The sequence below is a fragment of the Lissotriton vulgaris genome, chromosome 12 (genome assembly GCF_964263255.1).
Source record: "Lissotriton vulgaris chromosome 12, aLisVul1.2, whole genome shotgun sequence".
Lineage (NCBI taxonomy): Eukaryota > Metazoa > Chordata > Amphibia > Caudata > Salamandridae > Lissotriton > Lissotriton vulgaris.
Genome location: NC_141700.1, coordinates 429,711,061 through 429,731,406, shown reverse-complemented (window position 1 = coordinate 429,731,406; position 20,346 = coordinate 429,711,061). Strand labels below are relative to the sequence as shown.

Genomic DNA, 20,346 nt, shown 5'->3' with positions numbered 1-20,346 from the left:
TCCTTCTACAATACCTTCCTGCTATTTAGCCCTTCTCTTCAAATTCCAGTTTGGTATTTTGTGCCTTCATTTGGGGTTCAGAACTGTGCTTTTGCTAAAAGGCCATCAATGTTGCTCCTAATGCATGCCTTTCTTTGTATGTCTACTTCTTGTTTCTTCTTGAAGAGTGCGCACAGTCAGGATCACCTGTCCTCCTGTTCACCCCCATAATACCTTCTTTGAGATCACTTTGAACCTTCTTTCCTCCCTCCCGCCTGATGGCATAATTTTTGGGTCCATGCATACTGGAATTAGAGTGCCTCTTCACATCTCCCAATTTTTATAGAGAGTATGAGAACTTTACTGAGGAGTCATCTCCTGCACCTTTTGATCCGATATACAAGTGACGTCACATGTATGGGCTACATATATCTACACAAATGTATGGTTTTGAATGCAATTATTATGTGAAATATTTGGTTCAGGAATAAACAATAATTGCCCTTCCCTTTTGGAAAGGTGCTGCATGTTTGGAAGCCAGTGGAAAATCTTTATTTCAGACCGTTATGGCTTAGTATGCGCTTCTAACCTGCCTAAGACTGTATTTAGGAATGAAGGATCTTCAGAACGTTCTTCTCTTTGAAGTGTGTGCTCCAAGAGTGTCCATCATGCAGGGCACCACAGGTTGCCCATTTAAATATAAGCAAAACCCCTCCTTCAAACTATTTATGGTGTTCTATGAAAGGGTCAATATTTCATGTTACAGAGTATAACAAAGACAAATGTTTAAAACCCAACTTGTATGTACAGAGCCATTTTTTGGGTGTAAATATCACAGTTTCAGGAGCAATGAAAATAAATATGGACCTAAATAGTGTTAAAAACATATACATGCAAACTCTGTTCAGTGGTATCAAAAAATGTTTTTTATTTATTGTTATTTTTTATATAAATAGCTTGAATTAAATGCATAAACAAACATGAATATATGAGAGATTGTTAACAGGATACTATGAATCGCAAACAACAAACGAACAAAAATCATCATATTACTATATTTCAAAGGACAGTCATTTCTGGCATGGCTCTAGTAAATCAGTGTCCTACGTGCGTTTCAGGTGTGCCTTCATCAGAAGCCATGTACAAAAAACTGAAACCTAGAAAGAGACACTGTTAACAATCTCTCATTCATGAGTTACACTATACTCATTATATATGTCATCCAATCAATGTACAAATTTCTGTATTTTGAGTGTTCAAATTCAGCGTAAACATACACACAGATGATATGTTCTACGTTTGTTTCTGTATTTAATGCGACCTATTTATATAAAAATAACAATTAAAAAAACATGTTTTAATACCACTTTAGATCCATATTTATTTTCATTGCTCCTGAAACTGTGATATTTACACCTTAGTTATTCTCTCTGATTCAGGAACTGTTGTCAGGGGTACCCTTGTTCTTACACACAGTCATTTTTTGGACAGCATATAAGTTGTACCCTTATAAATCATCTATATAGTAAAGATCGGTATACAGACGGGAGAAGGAAATTTGTCAGGGATCCCAAAAGAGGGCTTTCCATTCAAATGCCCATTGGGATTTTTCCCTACTACCTACCTCAGAAGCTGCTTACTTAACTAAAGAGAAGACACATCAAATGTGGATTCTATCAACAATGAAATGACGTTCAGACTGCTTTACAAAAAAATTCAATACAATTAGCACCCTAAATCACATTAAGATTATAACATAACAGAATTCATTAACAACTGTCACCAAACCATGGCATCAGCACTTTATAATGGAAAATAAAACTTAAGTGGCAGAAACACAGACAATTCACGAGAGCAAGCACGGAAGGGCAGAGTTTCAGGGCTTCAAAGGCCTAAAATATTGTTAGGTAAGGTACCAAGAAAAATGCACCTAATATCTAAACACTGTGGTATACATAGGTTGACAACTAAGGGGATTGCACAGATAATGTAATGGGTGCTTATCTGGACTTTAAAGGCTTTGTGACCTTGACATATTTCGGCATGCACCTCTCAATGTGGCTCAACCCCACTTCCACGCCCGACATCGCCACTGCAATAACCGAAGGATACAAGATCACCCACTGTGACCGCATCAACAAGCCTGGCAGAGGGGGTCGCCATCATACAACAGGAATCCATCCAATGCACCACCACAGATAACGACATTACCCAAGCCATGGAACACCTAAACTTCCGATTCCAAACCAGCAGCAAAACTTACATCAGGGGCACCCTTGTCTACCGGCCTCCTGGACCATGTCCAGCCTTCTGCAACTTCATCGCCCCCCTTGTCATAGACTCCAGCAACTAAGTTTTCCTCTGTGACCTCAACATCCATCTCAACGACCACAATATCAACACTAACAAACTACTCTACAGCATGAACAACAGCGGACCCACCCAACTCATCCAAGACCCCATGCACATAGCAGGTCCCACGCTAGACCTCATCACACCTCCAAAGACTTCATGTACAGCCACACCACAGAACTCCCCTGCACAGACCACTTTATCGTCCACTTCAACATCACCAGCTCATGGACCTCCATCCCAGTCTGCCCAACACCTCCCACCGCAGTTGGAGCAAAGTCTCAAATGACACATGGATCACTGCACTAAACATCATCCACTTCATCTCCTCCAAACAGCAGACCAGAATGTTTGAAACTTCAACGATGGGATCATCAACTGCACCGCATCTCTCCCATCGGTAACACCACCCACAGAAGATCAACCAAGCATGCTAGCTGGTACCCTGAAGACCTCAGAACCTCTAAACGATACTGTAAGCAACTGGAAAGGAGATGGCGCACCAGCAAGAACATGATCGACAAGACCGCCTTCAAGACAGTCCTTAACCTCCACCATAGACAGTTTAGACATTTGAAGAAAAAGGTCTTTGCTGTTATTGAAGTTTGATCCAATGAATTAGGCTAAGAACTCTTCAACATCATCAAAGACTTCTCCAACCCCTCAGTTGCAACAAACACCTTCACCCTCTCACAGGAACTCTGCGTCAACTTTGAAAACTTCAACGACAAAATTGCCAACATCTACAGAAACTTCAAACTCCAGCCCAAGGCCATTGACTTCTTCAAGCAAAACCACAACCCATTCCCCCCCCCCCACCAATCACAGACAACTAACTGAATGGACCCAGCCAACCCATGTCTTCACCACATCTTTAACCTAGGCGAAGCTAGAATCAGCCACATACTCACCACCTTCTTCAATACCTCAATTGCCCGAAGACTGCAAACCTGACAAAGTCAACACCCTACAACAGAAATCATCATCAGACCCCAGCGAACTCACCAACTACCGACCAATGTCCCTGTTCCTGTTCCCAGCCAAAATCTTAGAAAAAGCCATCAACCAACAACACCGCTCCCATTTGGAACGGAACCTCTTATTCGACTCCACCCAATCCGGATTCCGTAGCACCCACAGCACAGAGACAGCCCTCATAGCGGCTACAGACCACATCCGAGCCTACTTGATTCATAGTCTGCGTTCTGATCCACCTAGACCTCTCGGCTGCCTTTAATATGGTCTCAAACCATACACTCATAACAAGGCTGCACAACATAGGCATAGAAGGAGCTACTCCCATATAGATTGCCTCTTTCCTCACAGGAAGAACGCAAAAAGTCCACCTTCATTTCGGTACCCAAGTAAATCATAAATCATCTGTGGAGTACCACAAGGATTCTAATTCAGCCCCACCCTCTTCATCACTTATATGACACCTCTGGCCACCGTTGTCAAAACCAATGGCCTCAACTTTATATCCTACGCCGATGAGACAACACATCCTCTCCCTCTTCGCAGACACCACCGAGACCAGCTTCCACAACTGCTTGACAGACTTCGCCAACTGGATAGAGGACAATGACCTAAAGCTCAACACGGACCAGACAGAAGTACTGATTTTTTTCGTAAACAAAAACTCCCCAAGGGACGCATTCTGGTGGCCCTCAAAACTCAGACCTACTCTGACCCCCACTGACCACGCAAAGAACCTAGGCATCATTCTGGACAACAAGCTAACCAAGACGACTCAGAGGGAGGATGGGAGTATGCAGGGGATTCACTGTGGCAGGATTTCTGGCTATGGGCCATCTACACCTCAAATCCCACTGTAGCAGCAGTAGCTGTGCCCTTTTTCTTGACCCCTTCCCTGCATGGCCATCACCCTGAGGCTTTGGAGGGCTGGGGAGGTAGTGAATTAAAAAAATCTTTCCTGGAGGATGCGTTTCTATTTGCAGAGTCTTCACTCTGAGCCAACCTTTATTAAGCTTTTATTAAACTAGAGAGGAGGTGGTGTTACAGTCAAACCTGCTGACTTTGGAAGTGGGAAACCAGGTTCCAGTCCCATCATCGACTCAACATCTTGTGATTCTGGGCAAATCACTTAATCTCCCAACGTCAACAGTAACAAGCATTGGCATAACCTAAGTTTTTAGTCATGCTTTACGTGGCAAAGCAATGTGAAAGGAGGCAGATAGCAGGACGTGGAGTCTCACGCTGGGGACATAGGGCAGGAGAACGGTGTCAAAAGCATTGGTTAGTTGAAAACAACAACTATGGAATGGGTGGGGGTTATAAACAGAAAGACAAAATACAAGTCAGGCGGCACACTATGCTAAGCACAGACTTTTAGTTTATGTGTTTTAATCCATGCCCTTAATTACATTGGCCACGCCCCTTTGAGAGACTCCCCAGTTTTTTTCATCCGCTTAAAGCCCCGACTGCACTAGACTGTGGACAAGGGTTATTGTGGAATCTACCCTGTAGGTACGATATTGTACACAATTTCTAATAAGTTGCATTAATAATACCTAATTTTTCACTCCTTATTTAAATTTCTATTCTGTATGATTTGATTGCTCTAGTTTTTTGTCTCTGCTGATTAAAAAGGTGGCTTGAATTGTACAGCTGAAATGTGTGTTCCTGCCTTTTCCCCTTTTACGCATCAGCTTGCCAGTAAGCAGGTGTTTCATAATGTCAACACCCATGCATGACGTAAAGAAGTGAAAGCAAATATTTTGCATAGTAGCTTAAAACGTGTGGGTGGGTGAGTTTAACCCCTCCCCTTAGATGTTCAGACCACGCCCACACGTGGTTGCTGGCCTAGCACTGCCTTGCCAGTAAACCAGTCGGTGTGTCCGATTTGACAAATTCCCAGGTATTCCATCTGCCCCCACTAGCCATATCAGAGGGTGGAGGGGGTGGAGGGGGTGGCTGGGATGTGTTAGTAATTTCCCAAAGTACAGTCTCAACCGTCGGAGCTCAGGGCCGGGGGCCAAGCTCCAGGCTCTGGATAAACAACAGAGCAAAGTTGAAAGCACAGCAAAGAAACAGGAGCAGCATGAGGTGAGTGGGGATACAGGAGCAAAGGTGTAATCAGAACAAGAGACCAGAGCGGCATGGGGTGAGTTGGGGTACAACCCGGGTGGTTGGCAAAGGTATGCCATGGGGTGACAATTCAATCTCCCCTAAAGAATCTTTACATTTGAAAAAGTAACATAAAAAAAATGAATGAAAGGTCTACCCCGGAGAAAGTACTTCGCTTTATGTGGGGTGTGTTTTGTTGGTTTGGTAACATTTCCTCCAAGTGTTACAGAGAAAAACAGAGAAAAACAAAGTGTTTGTGTCAGGGGTACATATGCGCCTCTTACGCAAATAAATGCACAGTAAAATGTAACTAAAATGCTGATTTGTATTTTTCTTAACACAATACATTCTCTTTAGGCAAAAAAATCAGCAACCAAATATGATTAAAGAGTGATGCAGTGTATTCTGACACAGTTTTTAAAACGCTGCTTCCCTTTGCATGATGCAGAAGCCTGCTGCAGCACAGAAGACTTGTAAAGGAAAGTACAAACCCAGTGAACGCATTCCACTTGTTTGCCCAAAAGCCCAATTATTCATCCATCTTTACGCACACGCATGTGCGTGCATCTGACGTAGCTATGCAAAACACCTAAGCTGCACTTACGGTGTAATGTTTAGAGTATGAGGGGGCAGCCTCGTACACGTTTCATGTGGTGATAGCAGTGCAATTGGAATGCTGGTGGTACTCATTAATCAGAGAGCGCAATCAATATTCTTTAAAGACAGAATCCATTTGTTTAAATTTGCGGTGGCACAAAGCCAGCAACCGTGAAACTCAATTCTTTTGCTTCTACAAACCACCGTATGCAAATCACCTCAAAATGGCAGCGCAGAGAGGAGCCGCGGCCAAACATCAGTTTTCCAATGAGGTCTATGACCTATTGGCTTTTTTCTTGGTTATGCAGTTTTGCTGCACATGTTAGAAATCAACCTGTTAATACACGTCTCACTGGCCCTCCCATACTGGTGAAAAGGAAAGCGAAACAAGAGAGTTTTCCCTCCGTAGCAAGTTATCTATTCAACAACTTCTGAGTAGGTTTGAAAGGAAAAGAGTAAGGTATTGTGTTAAAGAGCAGAGCAAATGCCTGTAGCTTGTACGTTGCGTCAGATTTCTGTTTGATGCTTGCATGTCGCATAATCATGTTACTTACAAAACACTATCCTTGAGGTTCGAGCTCGCAGGTTCCTTTCTCTTGTTACAGCTCACACATGCTCGTTCTAGCGTATTTCCTATGAGCAGGCCTTCAATCCGACTGTTGTTACCAACTCCATTATACATAAGTAAATATGACTAGGAACGCAAATTGTGAAGTCCAAATTCTAAAATAATTTAGGAGATCGAATTCAAAGCACTACGAAAGAGTCAAGAAACAAGCGCCGAAACACAAATGCAGCCCCGCGGAAAAGTGAAACGGTACTGGGCTAAGTGGGAGGGCTGGGGGAGTGCGAGAGAACACACAGCGATTCCCTTGTGGGAGCGAGAAAACATATGTTGCCAAAGCTCGCTCCCGCAAGGGAACCGCCAAACGTGCATGCATTGCCATTGAAAGCAATGCAATGCGTGCACGTTTTTGGCTGAAAAGCTGAAACAAATTTCTATAGGTCTTTTTCCTATGCAGCACATGCGCGCTGCATAGGCGAGACCTAAAAATTAATTTGTTCTTGTGTACCGTTACTGGTGCTCATGTAAATCGTTCCAATGCCCTAGCGCCAGGTTCACCCTATGTAAAACTAATTTTAAAAAAAGCTATTAGAAAAGATAGCAATTTATACAAGTCATAAGATTCTGCAAGGGCCAGATAATTAGAGAGCACTCTTGATGTAAAAATATCCATATTCTTTTTTAACTGGAACACGGCTTTTCTGTCTTTGTTTAGTTTAACTATTAGTCATGGATGAGTAAAGCAGTTTTAGAACACATTTTAAAGTGCTTTCACCTTACCTTGTCTGTTTAAAATACATACTGATTGCAGTAAAAAAATACAGACTTGTGGTCATTTTCTTAATTTTCTAACAGACCAGAATATTAAAATACAGCTCATGTTGTTAAAAAAATAGAAAGGTGGCAACCCTATCCAGAGCAGGTGTTGTGGCCCTTAGTCCATTTTATTTCACCTCGCCCACCTGGCCAGAATGTAGTGCTTCTAGTTTTTATCAATCTTACGAACTCTTTATGCTTTAACAGGCTTAGGTTACCAAACATTTCTCTAAAAAGGAGTCCAATGAGAGTAACAAAATGATGTTTCATGAAAGGGACAATCCACAAATGTGGGCCACTTTTTTGGGACTGTACGGGCATAATTGCAATACCAATCCGACCCTACGAATCTTAGGATATTTAAATGGCTACTCCAGACGCACCATCACCCAGGCCCTTATCTCCAGCCAACTGGATTACGGCAACGCTTTCTATGCAGGGATCGCAGCTCAGCTCCTTCGATAACTTCAGACCATAAAGAATGCCACAGCCAGACTCGTCTTGAACCTCCCTAGACAAACCCACATCACCCCGTCTCAGGCAACTCCGCTGGCTCCCCGTACAAAAAGGATGTCAGTTCAAACTCCTGACCTATGCCTACAAGGCCCTACACACCTCAGGATCCGTCTGCTTGAACTACCGCCTGAACTTCTATCAGCTTACCAGACACCTCCGATCCGCTTTCCTTTTGCTAACCCTCTTCCCCCTGCATCCGACATTGCAGATGTGGAGGTTGCTCATTCACCTACCTAGCAGTGAAGACCTGGAACAAGCTATGTTTTTTTCTCTGGACCTCACCATCTCTTACAGAGTTCCATAAGTCCCTGAAGACCTTGCTGTTGGGCTAATCAACTGGACCCTGCCAGTGCCTGGATAACCTCATGGGTGACAAGACGCACTCTACAAATGTGCTGATTGATTGATTCCAGTTATAGCGATTACTCTGTAAAGGCTGAAACTGCCACATTGAAAAGGTTGGGAGCCTTAACGAAGACCCATGTTTTCCATTTAAAGAGATATCCTAGATCATAATAGTACTCTGCCCATTTGTAATGCTATAAGGAAAGTTATATTTCAATGTTACAAGTGCTTCGATATTACCAAATGGATTGTACTGCAGTAGTTTTTTTTTTAATTCTGGGCACCTTTCTGAATAGCATAGAGTGTTGAAAAACATTGCAGCTTAAGTGGCGTAGGTATGTGTAAGAAAGACGTTAGCAATTTTTGATAGATTCAAAACCACTTGAGCATTCACAAGCAATTAAAGACCAGGTTTTTCTCCTAAGTCTAGCTTGCTTTTCTTTTTCACTGCTGTCGTCCTACCTTTGACTAGCGCTGGGAAGTCCCCTTTTGGCGGCATCCACATGCTCTAGAAATCATTTTAACATAACATCGATCCTTACTGCAAGCTCATTCTCAACCCCCCACTGTGCACCCCTTCAGCTATCCAACCACAAAATTACAACATTGCCCCATTGCTAAAGCTTTAAAGACTACACATAACAAAAGTTGGGTCACCAAAGAGCGACGTATGCCTTGTCAGGGGTAGTAAGTGCTATATAAATGCAATTACAGTACAATACATTACATAAACCACATTTACACCAACACCATAGCATTCAATGTTTCAGCAGTCGATTGCAGTTCATTCATACAAGCTGAATAACAATTCCTTTTAACTGGTTGGCAGTCTTGCACTCACAGAAGAAAACTGCTAAGGGTCCTGCCTATCATCAGAACTGCATCAGTAAACAGCAAGAAACCACCCATTACCAACTGAATAGCTGTGGAATAAAACAAGAGATCGCTCCCCATGCCTCGGTCTAACGCAGCACTATAATGAAGTCCCGCATAACCCAACTCGCTACATACTAAGATTTCTTGTTCACATCCCACAAAATGACAATCAGATGTGGACGAAATTAACAAATTCCATCCCAGCAGCTCTCTCCTTTTTCCCCTTGAAGTTATACTTGCTCTGGACCACAAGTTTCAAATAAAATATCTCAGAATGGGCAATAAAGGGTAGTAACCAGCAGTGGAAAATGAACATAAGAACTACCAAAAAGAGACCTGGAGAGCAGGACAAAGCTGTCATCTTACTGAAACCATAAACGTGCACCTGTATCTCTCCCGCCTTCATCCATCACACTGCTATGTGCTGCGTCCCATAACACAATAACCACACCTTGGTGGTCATCACACAGGACATGGAAACACTTCCCAAACAAGATCAAAATAAAGACAACACACTTCTAACCAAACCCTACATGGAGTAGCATGCTACCCATGTTAGCAAAAGCTTCAGCGTCCCTACATATGGCTAGTAGGCAATAAGTAAATCTTGCAATACTATACAATGTGTTCTTAAATATTAGTGACAGGTTACAAATGAGAATTACAAAACACTATTGACACATATTGGGCCAGTAACATTGGTCTAGAATTGCTCAGCTTTATGAAAAATAACCATATAGGCTGGGCTCCTCATCCAATTAATTTAGAGAAAATGAGTTGCAAATACTGCATTCTACCAATCGTATTACCAGACAGAGACAGGTTCACTGCTAAGATGGATATTATTACGCTATGTGAAAGATATAAAATGTGCATCAAAGGGACACAAACAAGGAATATGCTACTTACCAGTATGCATCTGTTCTTGGCATAGAGGGCTGCAGAGTGGTACATTTATGAATAGATCGCCATCTGGTGTTGGGCTCGGATGATTGCACTTTGTTTTTCTCCTGGAGAAGTCTTTGTCGTCATAGATGACTCCTCCTCTTGGTGTTAGTGCGCATGGGCATCGGCTCCATCCTTAGATTGTTTTGCCATAGTAGGGTTAGATGGAGTAGTGTAGTAGAATACATAAAGATATGCCCATGTAAGTGTATCTAACTAAGATAATGTTGGGGCAGACACAGGTTTCCGGGGAGGCAGGGAGGGCATGTACCACTCTGCAGCCCTCTATGCCAAGAACAGATGCATACTGGTAAGTAGCATATTCCGTTCGAGGCATATGGGCTGCAGATGGTACATTTATGAATAGATTGTACAGCAGTTACCTCCCTAGCGGTGGTCACCAGTGTCTGTCGCAACTGTTTGAAATAGAGTTTTTAATACAGCTTGGCCCACTCTGGCTTGTTGTGTAGCCTGTACATCAACACAGTAGTGTTTTGTGAATGTATGTGGTGTAGACCAAGTTGCTGCTCTGCATATGTCATCTAGGGGAATGTTCCCTAAGAATGCCATAGATGCTCCTAGTTTTCGTGTAGAATGAGCTCTAGGAGGAACAGTTAATGTTCTCTTTGCTTTAATGTAACATACTTGTATACATTTTACAATCCATCTAGCTATGCCTGCTTTAGAGATAGGATTGCCCTTATGTGTTGGGGAAAATGCCACAAATAGTTGTTTAGTTTTCCTGAAATTTTGTGTCCTTTCTATGTAGTACAAAATGGCTCTTTTGACGTCTAGTGTATGTAGAGCCCTTTCTGCTACTGTCTGTGGTTTTGGAAAAAAGACTGGCAGTTCCACTGGTTGGTTGATGTGAAATGCCGAAATTACTTTAGGCAAGAACTTTGGGTTTGTTCTAAGAACCACTTTATTCTGGTGTAACTGCAGGAATGGTTCTTGTATTGTCAATGCCTGTAATTCACTTACTCTCCTGAGTGAGGTAATGGCTATCAGGAAAGCCACCTTCCATGTAAGGAATTGTATTTCGCACCTATGCATAGGTTCGAACGGTGGTCCCATTAGTCTGGTGAGTACTACATTGAGGTTCCAGACCGGGGAAGGTGGTAATCTTGGTGGAATGACTCTTTTAAGGCCTTCCATGAAGGCTTTTATCGCTGGCACTCTAAACAGTGATATGTGCTGCCTGTTTTGTAGGTACGCTGCTATAGCTGCTAGATGTACCCTGATAGATGTGTATGCGAGATTACATTGCTGTAAGTGTAGTAAGTAGCAAATAATCTCCCTTGTTGATACGTCTAGAGGGTTGATATTATTAGTAGTACAGTGTATAGCAAACCTCTTCCACTTAGCTGCATAGCATGCTCTGGTGGTGGGACGTCTCGCTTGTTTAATTATCTCCATACAATTTGGTGGTAGATCTAAGTACCCAAATTCTAGGATTTCAGGAGCCAGATCGCTAAGTTCAGTTGTGTGGGATCTGGGTGCATTATTTCTCCATGGTTCTGTGTAAGATGCATGGGTAGAATTCTTAGCTTTTGATGTGGTACTTGTGAGAGTTGCAGGAGCGTGGTGAACCATGGTTGTCTTGCCCACGTGGGTGCCACTAGTATCATGGTCATTGAGTGTTGTTGCAGCTTTCTGACCACTAATGGGATTAGTGGGAGAGGGGGAAAAGCGTATGCAAATTTGTTGGACCAGTTTATCCATAACGCATTGCCCTGCGACAGGTGGTGTGGGTACCTGGACGCGAAGCTTTGGCATTTTGCGTTCTGATGGGTGGCAAAGAGGTCTATCTCTGGTTGTCCCCATCTTTGGAAGAATGGCTGCAGTATTTGTTGGTGCAGTTCCCATTCGTGTATTTGTTCCGACTGTCTGCTTAAGATGTCTGCTATCTGATTTTGAACTCCTGGTAGGTGTTCAGCTAACAGATAGATGTTTTGAGGAATGGCCCATCTCCAAATTTCCTGTGCTAGTCTGGATAGTTGGAGAGAGTGCGTCCCCCCCTGTTTTTGAATATAATACATTGCTGTCATGTTGTCTGTTCTGATCAGGACAGCTTTGTTGGTAACATGTATTTGGAAGGCTTTCAATGCTAGAAATGCTGCTAGTAGTTCTAGGTGATTGATGTGCAGTCTTTTTTCCTGCACACTCCACCTCCCTTGTACTGTGTATTTTTCCATATGTGCTCCCCATCCTGTGAGTGATGCGTCTGCTGTTATTGTCACCTGTGGAATTGGTTCTAGGAACGACCGCCCCTTGGCAATGTTTGTTGTGTTCCACCACTTCAGAGAGCGGTGTGTGCGGTCGTCTACCAACACCAGATCCGTAATCTGTCCTTGAGCCTGATTCCACTGTGTCGCTAAGCATTCTTGTAGCGGACGCATTTGTAGTTTGGCATATGGTATTAGCAGTATGCAGGATGACATCATCCCTAATAGCTGCATAAACACTCTTGCTGGTAGTGAGTGTTGTGGCTGGAATCTCTGAATGATTGTAAGCATTGTTTGAATCCTGACTGGATTGGGGTATACTTTGGCTTTCCCTGTGTCTATAGTAGCCCCCAGATATTGTTGAACCTTGCTTGGTTGTAGGTGTGACTTTGTATAGTTCACCGTGAACCCTAGCTGGTGTAGTAGTTGAATTGTCTTTTGTGTGTTTTGAAGACATTCCTCTTGTGACTTGGCCTTTATTAGCCAGTCGTCCAAGTATGGGAAGACATGTATTTGTTGTCTTCTTAGGTGAGCTGCCACCACTGCTAGACATTTTGTGAACACCCTTGGTGCTGTTGTGACACCAAACGGAAGGACTTTGAACTGATAATGTTGTCCTTCTACCACAAACCTGAGGTATTTCCTGTGGGCCTTGTGAATTGGAATATGAAAGTAAGCGTCTTTTAGATCCAGTGTAGAAAGAAAGTCCCCTTCCTTCAGTAAAGGCAGTACTTGTTGTAGCGTGACCATGTGGAAATGTTCCGAATTTATGTATGCGTTGAGAGGTCTTAGGTCCAGTATTGGCCTTAGAGACCCGTCCTTTTTGGGAATTAGGAAGTATAGGGAGTATACTCCTGTTCCTTGTTGGTGCTGTGGAACCTTCTCTATGGCATGCTTTTCTAGCAGGGATAGTACTTCCTTCTTTAACAGTGTCAGGTGATCTTGTTTCATTGGACGCTGCCTGGGGGGGATGTTTGGCGGGGTAGATGTGAGTTCCAGGCAATAACCATGTTGGAAAATTTGTCGCACCCACCTGTCTGATGTGATGTTTTCCCAGACAGGTAGGAACTGTGATAGGCGTCCCCCGACCGGTGTTATATGGTCTGGGGGGAGCTGTATGAAGTCATTGTTTTGGGGTTGGAGAGTTGCGGTTGTTGTTGTTCCCGCGACCTCTACCCTTGTTGTTGCTACCTCTGTAGCCACCTCTTGAATTACCTCTGGGTGATGTAGGTGTAAAAGAGGTTTGTTGCTGGTTTGTACTTGTATTTTTGGATCCTCCTCTATAGGCGGATCTACGAAAGGAACCTCTTTGTGTCGGCTGTTGCAATGCTCCCATTGATTTAGCCGTTTCGGTATCTTTTTTCATCTTTTCTAAGGCCTCATCTGTCCCTGTGCCGAAAAGTGTTTTCCCATCAAAAGGTTGGTTTAGTAATGATGTTTGTACCTCTTGTTTGAACCCTGATACCCTGAGCCATGCATGTCTCCTTAACATGATGCTTGTGTTTGTAGATCTTGCTGCAGTGTCTGCCGCGTCTAGGGCGCACTTGATTGAAGTGTTAGTAATTAACTTCCCTTCTTGTATGAGTTGATCTGCCCTCTTTTGATGTTCTTTAGGGAGATGTGTGATGAGTTTTTCTAGTTCATCATAATGCGCTCTGTCATACCTTGCCAGTAGTGCCTGTGTATTAGCTATGCGCCAGCTGTTTGCCGCTTGAGATGCTACTCTCTTGCCCGAGGCATCTATTAGCTTAGACTCTTTGTCAGGAGGTGGAGCTTCTCCTGTGGATAAAGAGTTTGCTCTCTTACGAGCGTTTGTGACCACTAGTGAGTCTAGAGGAATCTGCCCTTTAATGAATATTGGGTCCTTTGGAGCTGCCCTATATTTCTTATCGATTCTTGGGTTCAGTATCCTAGCCCTCACTGGGTCTTTGAATATCTCTGATGTATGACTGAGAAGGCCCTTAAGCATTGGTAGTGTTCCTGATGTTCTTTGCGCGGTAGGTAGTGTTTCTAATAAGAAGTCCTCTATTTGAGGTTCTGCATGTAGTTCTACCTTGTGATATATTGCTGCTCTATTAATGAGTTGTGCAAAACCAGTATTATCATCAGGAGGTGAGGGTTTTGAAGGGTACAATTCAGGGTCGTTATCGTTATCTGACCCTACATTGTACTCCTCCCATGGGTCTACCTCCTCTGGGATTGTGTCTTCATCATCCCTAGGATGTTCTCCCTCCCCTGTGTCACTCTCTACATCTGTTGTAGGTGTAGATGGTCGTGTGGGAGGCATATTTGGCCTATTGTGAGGGAGAGGGGAAGAGGGTGTGTCTCTATGTCTTGGAGAAGGGGGAGGAGTTGTATTTGTCCCCATTGTTCTCTTCTTAGGATGAGTCTTGTCATCCGACTGTTCATTCTTCCTCTTTTTAGGTAGTTCTGTGACTACTTTGCCAGTTTTTGGATCTATCAACAGAGTCTTTTGTTTAGGATCTGTTTTATATTCCTGTGTCGGTACCGCAGTTTTCGGGTCCGAAAGGTGTTTTTTCTTACTACTGTCCATTTGTATTTTCGGCACCGAGATTTTATTCGGATCCGATGTTCTCGGTGTCGAGGATGTCCCCGGTGTCGAGGGTGTTTTCGACATCGACACGTGTTTCGGTGTCGATATGGACTGTTTCGACTTCGAGCTTTCCTTGTCATGGAGCTTCGGTGTCGATGTGGTCCGTTTATCGGAACCACCATGATGGGAGGCCGAGTGTTTCGGTTTCGTTGCCGGGCCCGAAGGCGGGGCGTCGGAAACTTTTTTCGGTTGTCTGACCGGGCTCGAGGGCGGGGTCGACACCGTGCGGGGTCTGTTCTTTGGTAAAGGGACGTCGTCACTCACGGTTTGTTGGACGCCGATTTCGTCGGCGTCGGACTCGCCCTCTTCTGACCCCGCCTCGTCAGCCTCCTCTTCCTCCTCTTCTGGGTGCTGGTCCTCGAACCGCTCCGGGATTGCTTGTGACTGCATTCTCGATACCTCGTGTCTTCGGGCTCGACGGTTTCTAATCGTCGATTTTGAAGAAAATGCTGCACAGGCTTCACAGTCCCTGGATTCGTGTTCAGGGGACAAGCAGAGGTTGCACACCTCGTGTAGGTCCTTGTGTGGAAACTTAGCACCACACGTTGGACATTTTTTGAATGGAGTCCTTTCCATGGACTCCGGGCTGGACTGCGTCGCGTTGGTCTTCTCGTAGTCTTCGTTCTTCGAAACGCGTCGAGATGGAAGTGAAGTCGCGTTCGGTAACAATACCGTCGAATTGGAAAGTTTTACGCGCCGAATATACCGTCTTTTACCGAAGTCGGTCCGGAGCTCTTCGATCCTCATCCGAACCCGATGGCAGAAAAAAACAATCTAAGGATGGAGCCGATGCCCATGCGCACTAACACCAAGAGGAGTCATCATCTATGACGACAAAGACTTCTCCAGGAGAAAAACAAAGTGCAATCATCCGAGCCCAACACCAGATGGCGATCTATTCATAAATGTACCATCTGCAGCCCATATGCCTCGAACATAAGCTTATGGTAGTCAAGGAGGGCTCTAAATTCCTGGGAGTCAATGCAGTACCTTTTAAAATATATACAGGGCAGGAAGGAATGAAGGAAATCCAAGGGCAGTGCTTTGGTAAAATGAACCCCAGCCAATACTACCTCTCAATCATTTTCAACTCTCTTGGTTGAGTTAGAGCAAGTGTGAATAAGTCATGTGATAGGAACAACATAAACTAATGGACAGCCTTGTTGACTAAGTCCTAAAAATGTCTAAGCAGTGTAACCTGATTAGCCATAAGGTCAAAGGCCTGAGTCTGTTCATTGATTAATTCTGCGTTTTAGAAAGCACAAGGTTACCAACTGGTGTCCTGGTTCTTGGTCAGACTAAAAATCAGCATACTGAATTTCAAACATACTGGGATTAGAATGAAAGATGACTGATAGATCATTCCACAGAATGGACACTTTGAGCAAAATGACTTTATCACTTGAGTGACCACTGCACCCGAAAATAAGGCCTGAATATGTGTCCATTGTGAAAAACAGCTTTATATAAAACCGAGACTGAACACATGACTATCAACAAAAGGAAGAGTAGCCTAGCCAGGTAGTTTATAATAGAGGAATGGTGAGGCAAGCCTAGGAGCTGGAGGGCGGACATATTCTCAATAACTGAAAGACGGCTGATGAGATCTTTTGTGTCTGCCCAACGTTGAGGGCATTATCACAATCCCGCCTGGAAGAGATGGCTGCTTGAATGACCATACATTTACCTTTGACAAGAAGAAAGGGTAGAACTTTACTCAAGGTTTTGAGTAAGGGGGGCATGCTGAGAATGCCTTATTTGAGGAGATAATCATGCTGCCTGAGAAGTAGGATTGTAAGTCTATGCTATCTGAGGGCCATGTTTAATGAGGTCTAAACCTGTATGCAGGAATAAGCCAGAGACATAATTCAGTGGTGCAGGACAGGCAAGACTCATGTTTTGTCTTACACCAAAGACCACTCTGTTTCATGATGTCTGAACCTGTAAAGGTTATTAAACCTGAGATACAACTCTGCTGTCTTAAAATCTGTCTATAAAAACTGTGCAACATAGCGAATAAGTATGATCTGTAAAGTGCACCATTGAAAGATCCACGTAACCTGAAGTCAGCTCTGCTCGTCAGGCCTAAATCTATGTGTTTTCTGATCTGTTGGTATAGATATGCAGTGGGAAGTCAAGCCCTACTTGTGAGGTTTAGCTCTGCTGTTTAAACCTAAAGTTGGGTCCGCCATATGTTATGTTATGTTATGTTAATGTGCATTTTTATAGCGCTCGGCTACTCTAAAAGAGTGTCCCGGCGCTTTCCACAGGCAGCTACAGTGTATAATCAACATAACAAGAAAAACAGAACCCGAAAGAGAAGGAAAAAAGCCCACCTAAACAGAATGATTAAAAAGCCAAGTCTTCAAATTCTTCCTGAATTGAAGCAAGTTGGGAGTGCTACGGAGTACCAGTGGAAGCGAGTTCCACAGCTGGGAGGCCTTGAGGCTGAAAGAGCGCCCCCCAATGCGGGCCTTCCTCACGCGTGGAACCACAGCAGTGAAAAGGGATTCCGAACGCAGTGAGCGAGCAGGGCGATAGAGAGCTAATCTTTTCTTCAGATATCCTGTGCCTAAGCAAAACAGAGCCTTGTGCACCAGCGTCAGGGATTTGAAAACAATCCGCTTCCGGATCGGCAGCCAATGGAGCGTCTGCAGCAACCCAGAAGCCCGTGCTCGTCTATGCAGACCAAAGATTGCCCGGGCTGCAGAGTTCTGTGCCACCTGCAAACGCTGAACCAAGTAATCCGGAAGGCCTACGAAAAGGGCATTGGCATAGTCTAGCCTAGATCCGATGAGCGCCTGCACCGTAATCCGTCTGTGCTCCGCAGACAATAAAGGAAGGAACTTGCGGAGCATTCTGAGGATGCCAAAACAGGTGCCGGACAGGCCAAGGACGTGCGCTCTCAGAGAGAGTTTGTTATCGAGCTTAACACCTAGGTTCTTGGCAACCAAGGAGGATTGTGCCGGAGGACACATGGCGGCCGGCCACCACTGCCGCCACTCGGGATCGAAGGCACAGCCGAAGAATAGAACCTTCGACTTACTGGAGTTGGCCTTCAGACTATTCCGCTGGAACCAGCTGAAGACCCTGTCCAGGCAGTCCCGAATTCTCTCCCCATCAAATGTCTGATCTTTTTCACATGTGAAGAGGAGTTGAGTGTCATCGGCGTAGGACACGATCTGGGCTCCGTAAGCCTCAACCGCAGCCGCCAGGGGGGACATAAAGATGTTGAACAATGTCGGGCTCAACACAGAACCCTGTGGAACCCCAACTCCCAATGGCGGCATCTCGGCGGAGCTCTGGGTAACCCAGACCGTCTGGCGGCGGCCCTCCAGAAAAGATGTAAACCATCTGAGCACCGTCCCCCTTAGGCCGATGTTGTAGAGCCTGGCGAGAAGCGCCTCATGGGGGACGGTGTCGAAAGCCGCCGACAGGTCCAACATGACTAGCATGGCCTTGCCACCCACATCCAAGGTCTCCCTGATGATCTCAGAGACCTCCACCAACGCCGTTTCCGTACTAAAATTCGGACGGAAACCGGATTGGGATGGATGGAGCAGATTGTTGGACTCTAGGAAGTTCGACAAGACGACATGAACATGTTTCTCAGTGATCTTAGCCAAAGCCGGGAGAAGTGAAATTGGCCTATAATTGGCCAAGACCTCGGCATCAAGACCAGGCTTTTTCAGGAGGGGGATCACCATCGCCCTTTGCCAGGTGCGTGGGACACTCCCCTCCCTCAAGGAGGCATTGAGGATCGGGTTGACCAGGGGATTCACCACTGCCGCCATCCCAGCCAAAAATTTGGCGGGGCAGGGGTCAAGTGGGGAGCCAGATTTAAGACTGGCTAACAGAGTCCGGGACATGTCACTGGAGACAGGTGGAAAGTCCTCCAGGGTAGCCATAGGCATGGCCGATGTTCCAAGTCCTGCCGCGAGATCACAGCAACCCTCCACCGTGCTCTCCGAGAAGGAGGCCTGAATGGCCTTAATCTTGTCGGTGAAAAAGGTGTCAAGATCACGCGCCCACGCATCAGGTGATACAGGCGGGGGTGAATAAGAAGTGGGAGACGTGAACTCCTTCACAATCGTGAAGATCTCCTTACAGGAGTTCGCCGACGCCTCAATCCTCCTGGCAAGGTATTCCCGCTTGGCACCAAGAATATCACGGTGATAAGCCTTCACTGCCGACCTATAGACGAGTTTAGCCTCCCCATCGTATTGATGGCGCCAGGCCCGCTCAGCGACCTTACATTGGCTGCGAGCCATGCGTAGCGCCTCTGTAAACCATGGCGCAGATTGCCGTATCGCCGTGGACCGGGGGGTTGTCCTAGGGGCAAGATCTAACCTCTCAGTCAGCCATCGCTGTAGGGCCTCCGTGTCTCTTTCCGGATCCCCCGAGAGAGAGGTCAGGGATGTTCCGTGAGCGCCTGCTCCAACATAGCAGGCGTCACTCTGTGTAACGCTCTCGAGGCCGATCTGGGCACCGTGGGGGCGCAGGTGTCAGACCGCCCATTCTCCAACACAGAAAACCCAATCAGCCTATGATCCGACCAGAGCACAGGCCGCGTTTCAATGTCAACAATTGGGACAGAGGAGAACACTTGATCAAGGGTGTGCCCTTTCTCATGTGTAGGCCCCGACACAAACGGTGCCAGGCCAAGCGGAGATGTAATATCCAGCAATTTAGCCCCATCCGGGTCGTCCGTGACATCAAGATGAAAATTGAAATCGCCTGCCAGCAAACAATGCTGTGCAGACAGCGCCAGCTCCGAAATGGCTGTCTGTAGGTCCTCCCAAAAGGAGCCCACCGGACCAGGAGGCCTGTAGACCAACAGACCCTTAAGCGCTTGGCCTGGAGACAGTCTTAGCGTGAAACCAAGGGATTCAGAGCCCTCAATGGAGTTCACGGGAAGAACTGAGCAAGAAATGTTCTTCCTCACCACCACAGCGACTCCGCCCCCCCCTGCCCTTAGCTCTGTCTTGGCGAAAAATTTTATAGGTTGGAGGGATCGCAGTGAAGATATCCGGATTGGACGCCTCTCCCAACCAAGTTTCGGTCAGGAGTAGACAAAGAGGATTATCCCTGACCAATAGATCATAGATGTGCAGGGCATGTCTTCCTACCGACCTTGTGTTAAGCAGCAGACAGAGATGCTTCGCATGTACCTCGGTAGTCCTAAGGGCGCTACACTGCGCCCCAGTGGGCGACCAACCGCAGGCCGGGCAGCGTCGTTTACCCTTGTGTCGACCAGGGAAAACTGAGCGACACTGGCAAGATGTAGTACGCATGGCGCGGAGCGTCGCCGAGGTATAATGGATCATCCTCGCCCACGCCTGACCAGAGTCCTACGCCGCCCTGCCGCCTCCGGGACGCAGACGGGCGCAGACGGGCAGGACTCCGGCACGACTCAGGCTAAGCGAAGG

General features: G+C 45.5%; 2 protein-coding genes across 3 annotated transcripts in view; both read right to left on the bottom strand.

The window, feature by feature from the left end:
* LPCAT2 (lysophosphatidylcholine acyltransferase 2) overlaps positions 1 to 20,346 on the bottom strand; it is a 241,330-nt gene that overhangs the window by 35,901 nt on the left and 185,083 nt on the right. The gene's annotated exons all lie outside the window — the stretch shown is intronic.
* On the bottom strand, positions 13,427 to 14,272 carry LOC147674125 (uncharacterized). The gene has a single exon (XM_086946465.1). The coding sequence runs from the start codon at positions 14,270 to 14,272 to the stop codon at positions 13,427 to 13,429; it is 846 nt and encodes a 281-aa protein (XP_086802591.1).

What these genes read in the sequence shown, in the direction of transcription:
- LOC147674125 (XM_086946465.1), bottom strand. Translation starts at nt 14,272, where the DNA reads ATGCTTAAGGGCCTTCTCAGTCATACATCAGAGATATTCAAAGACCCA.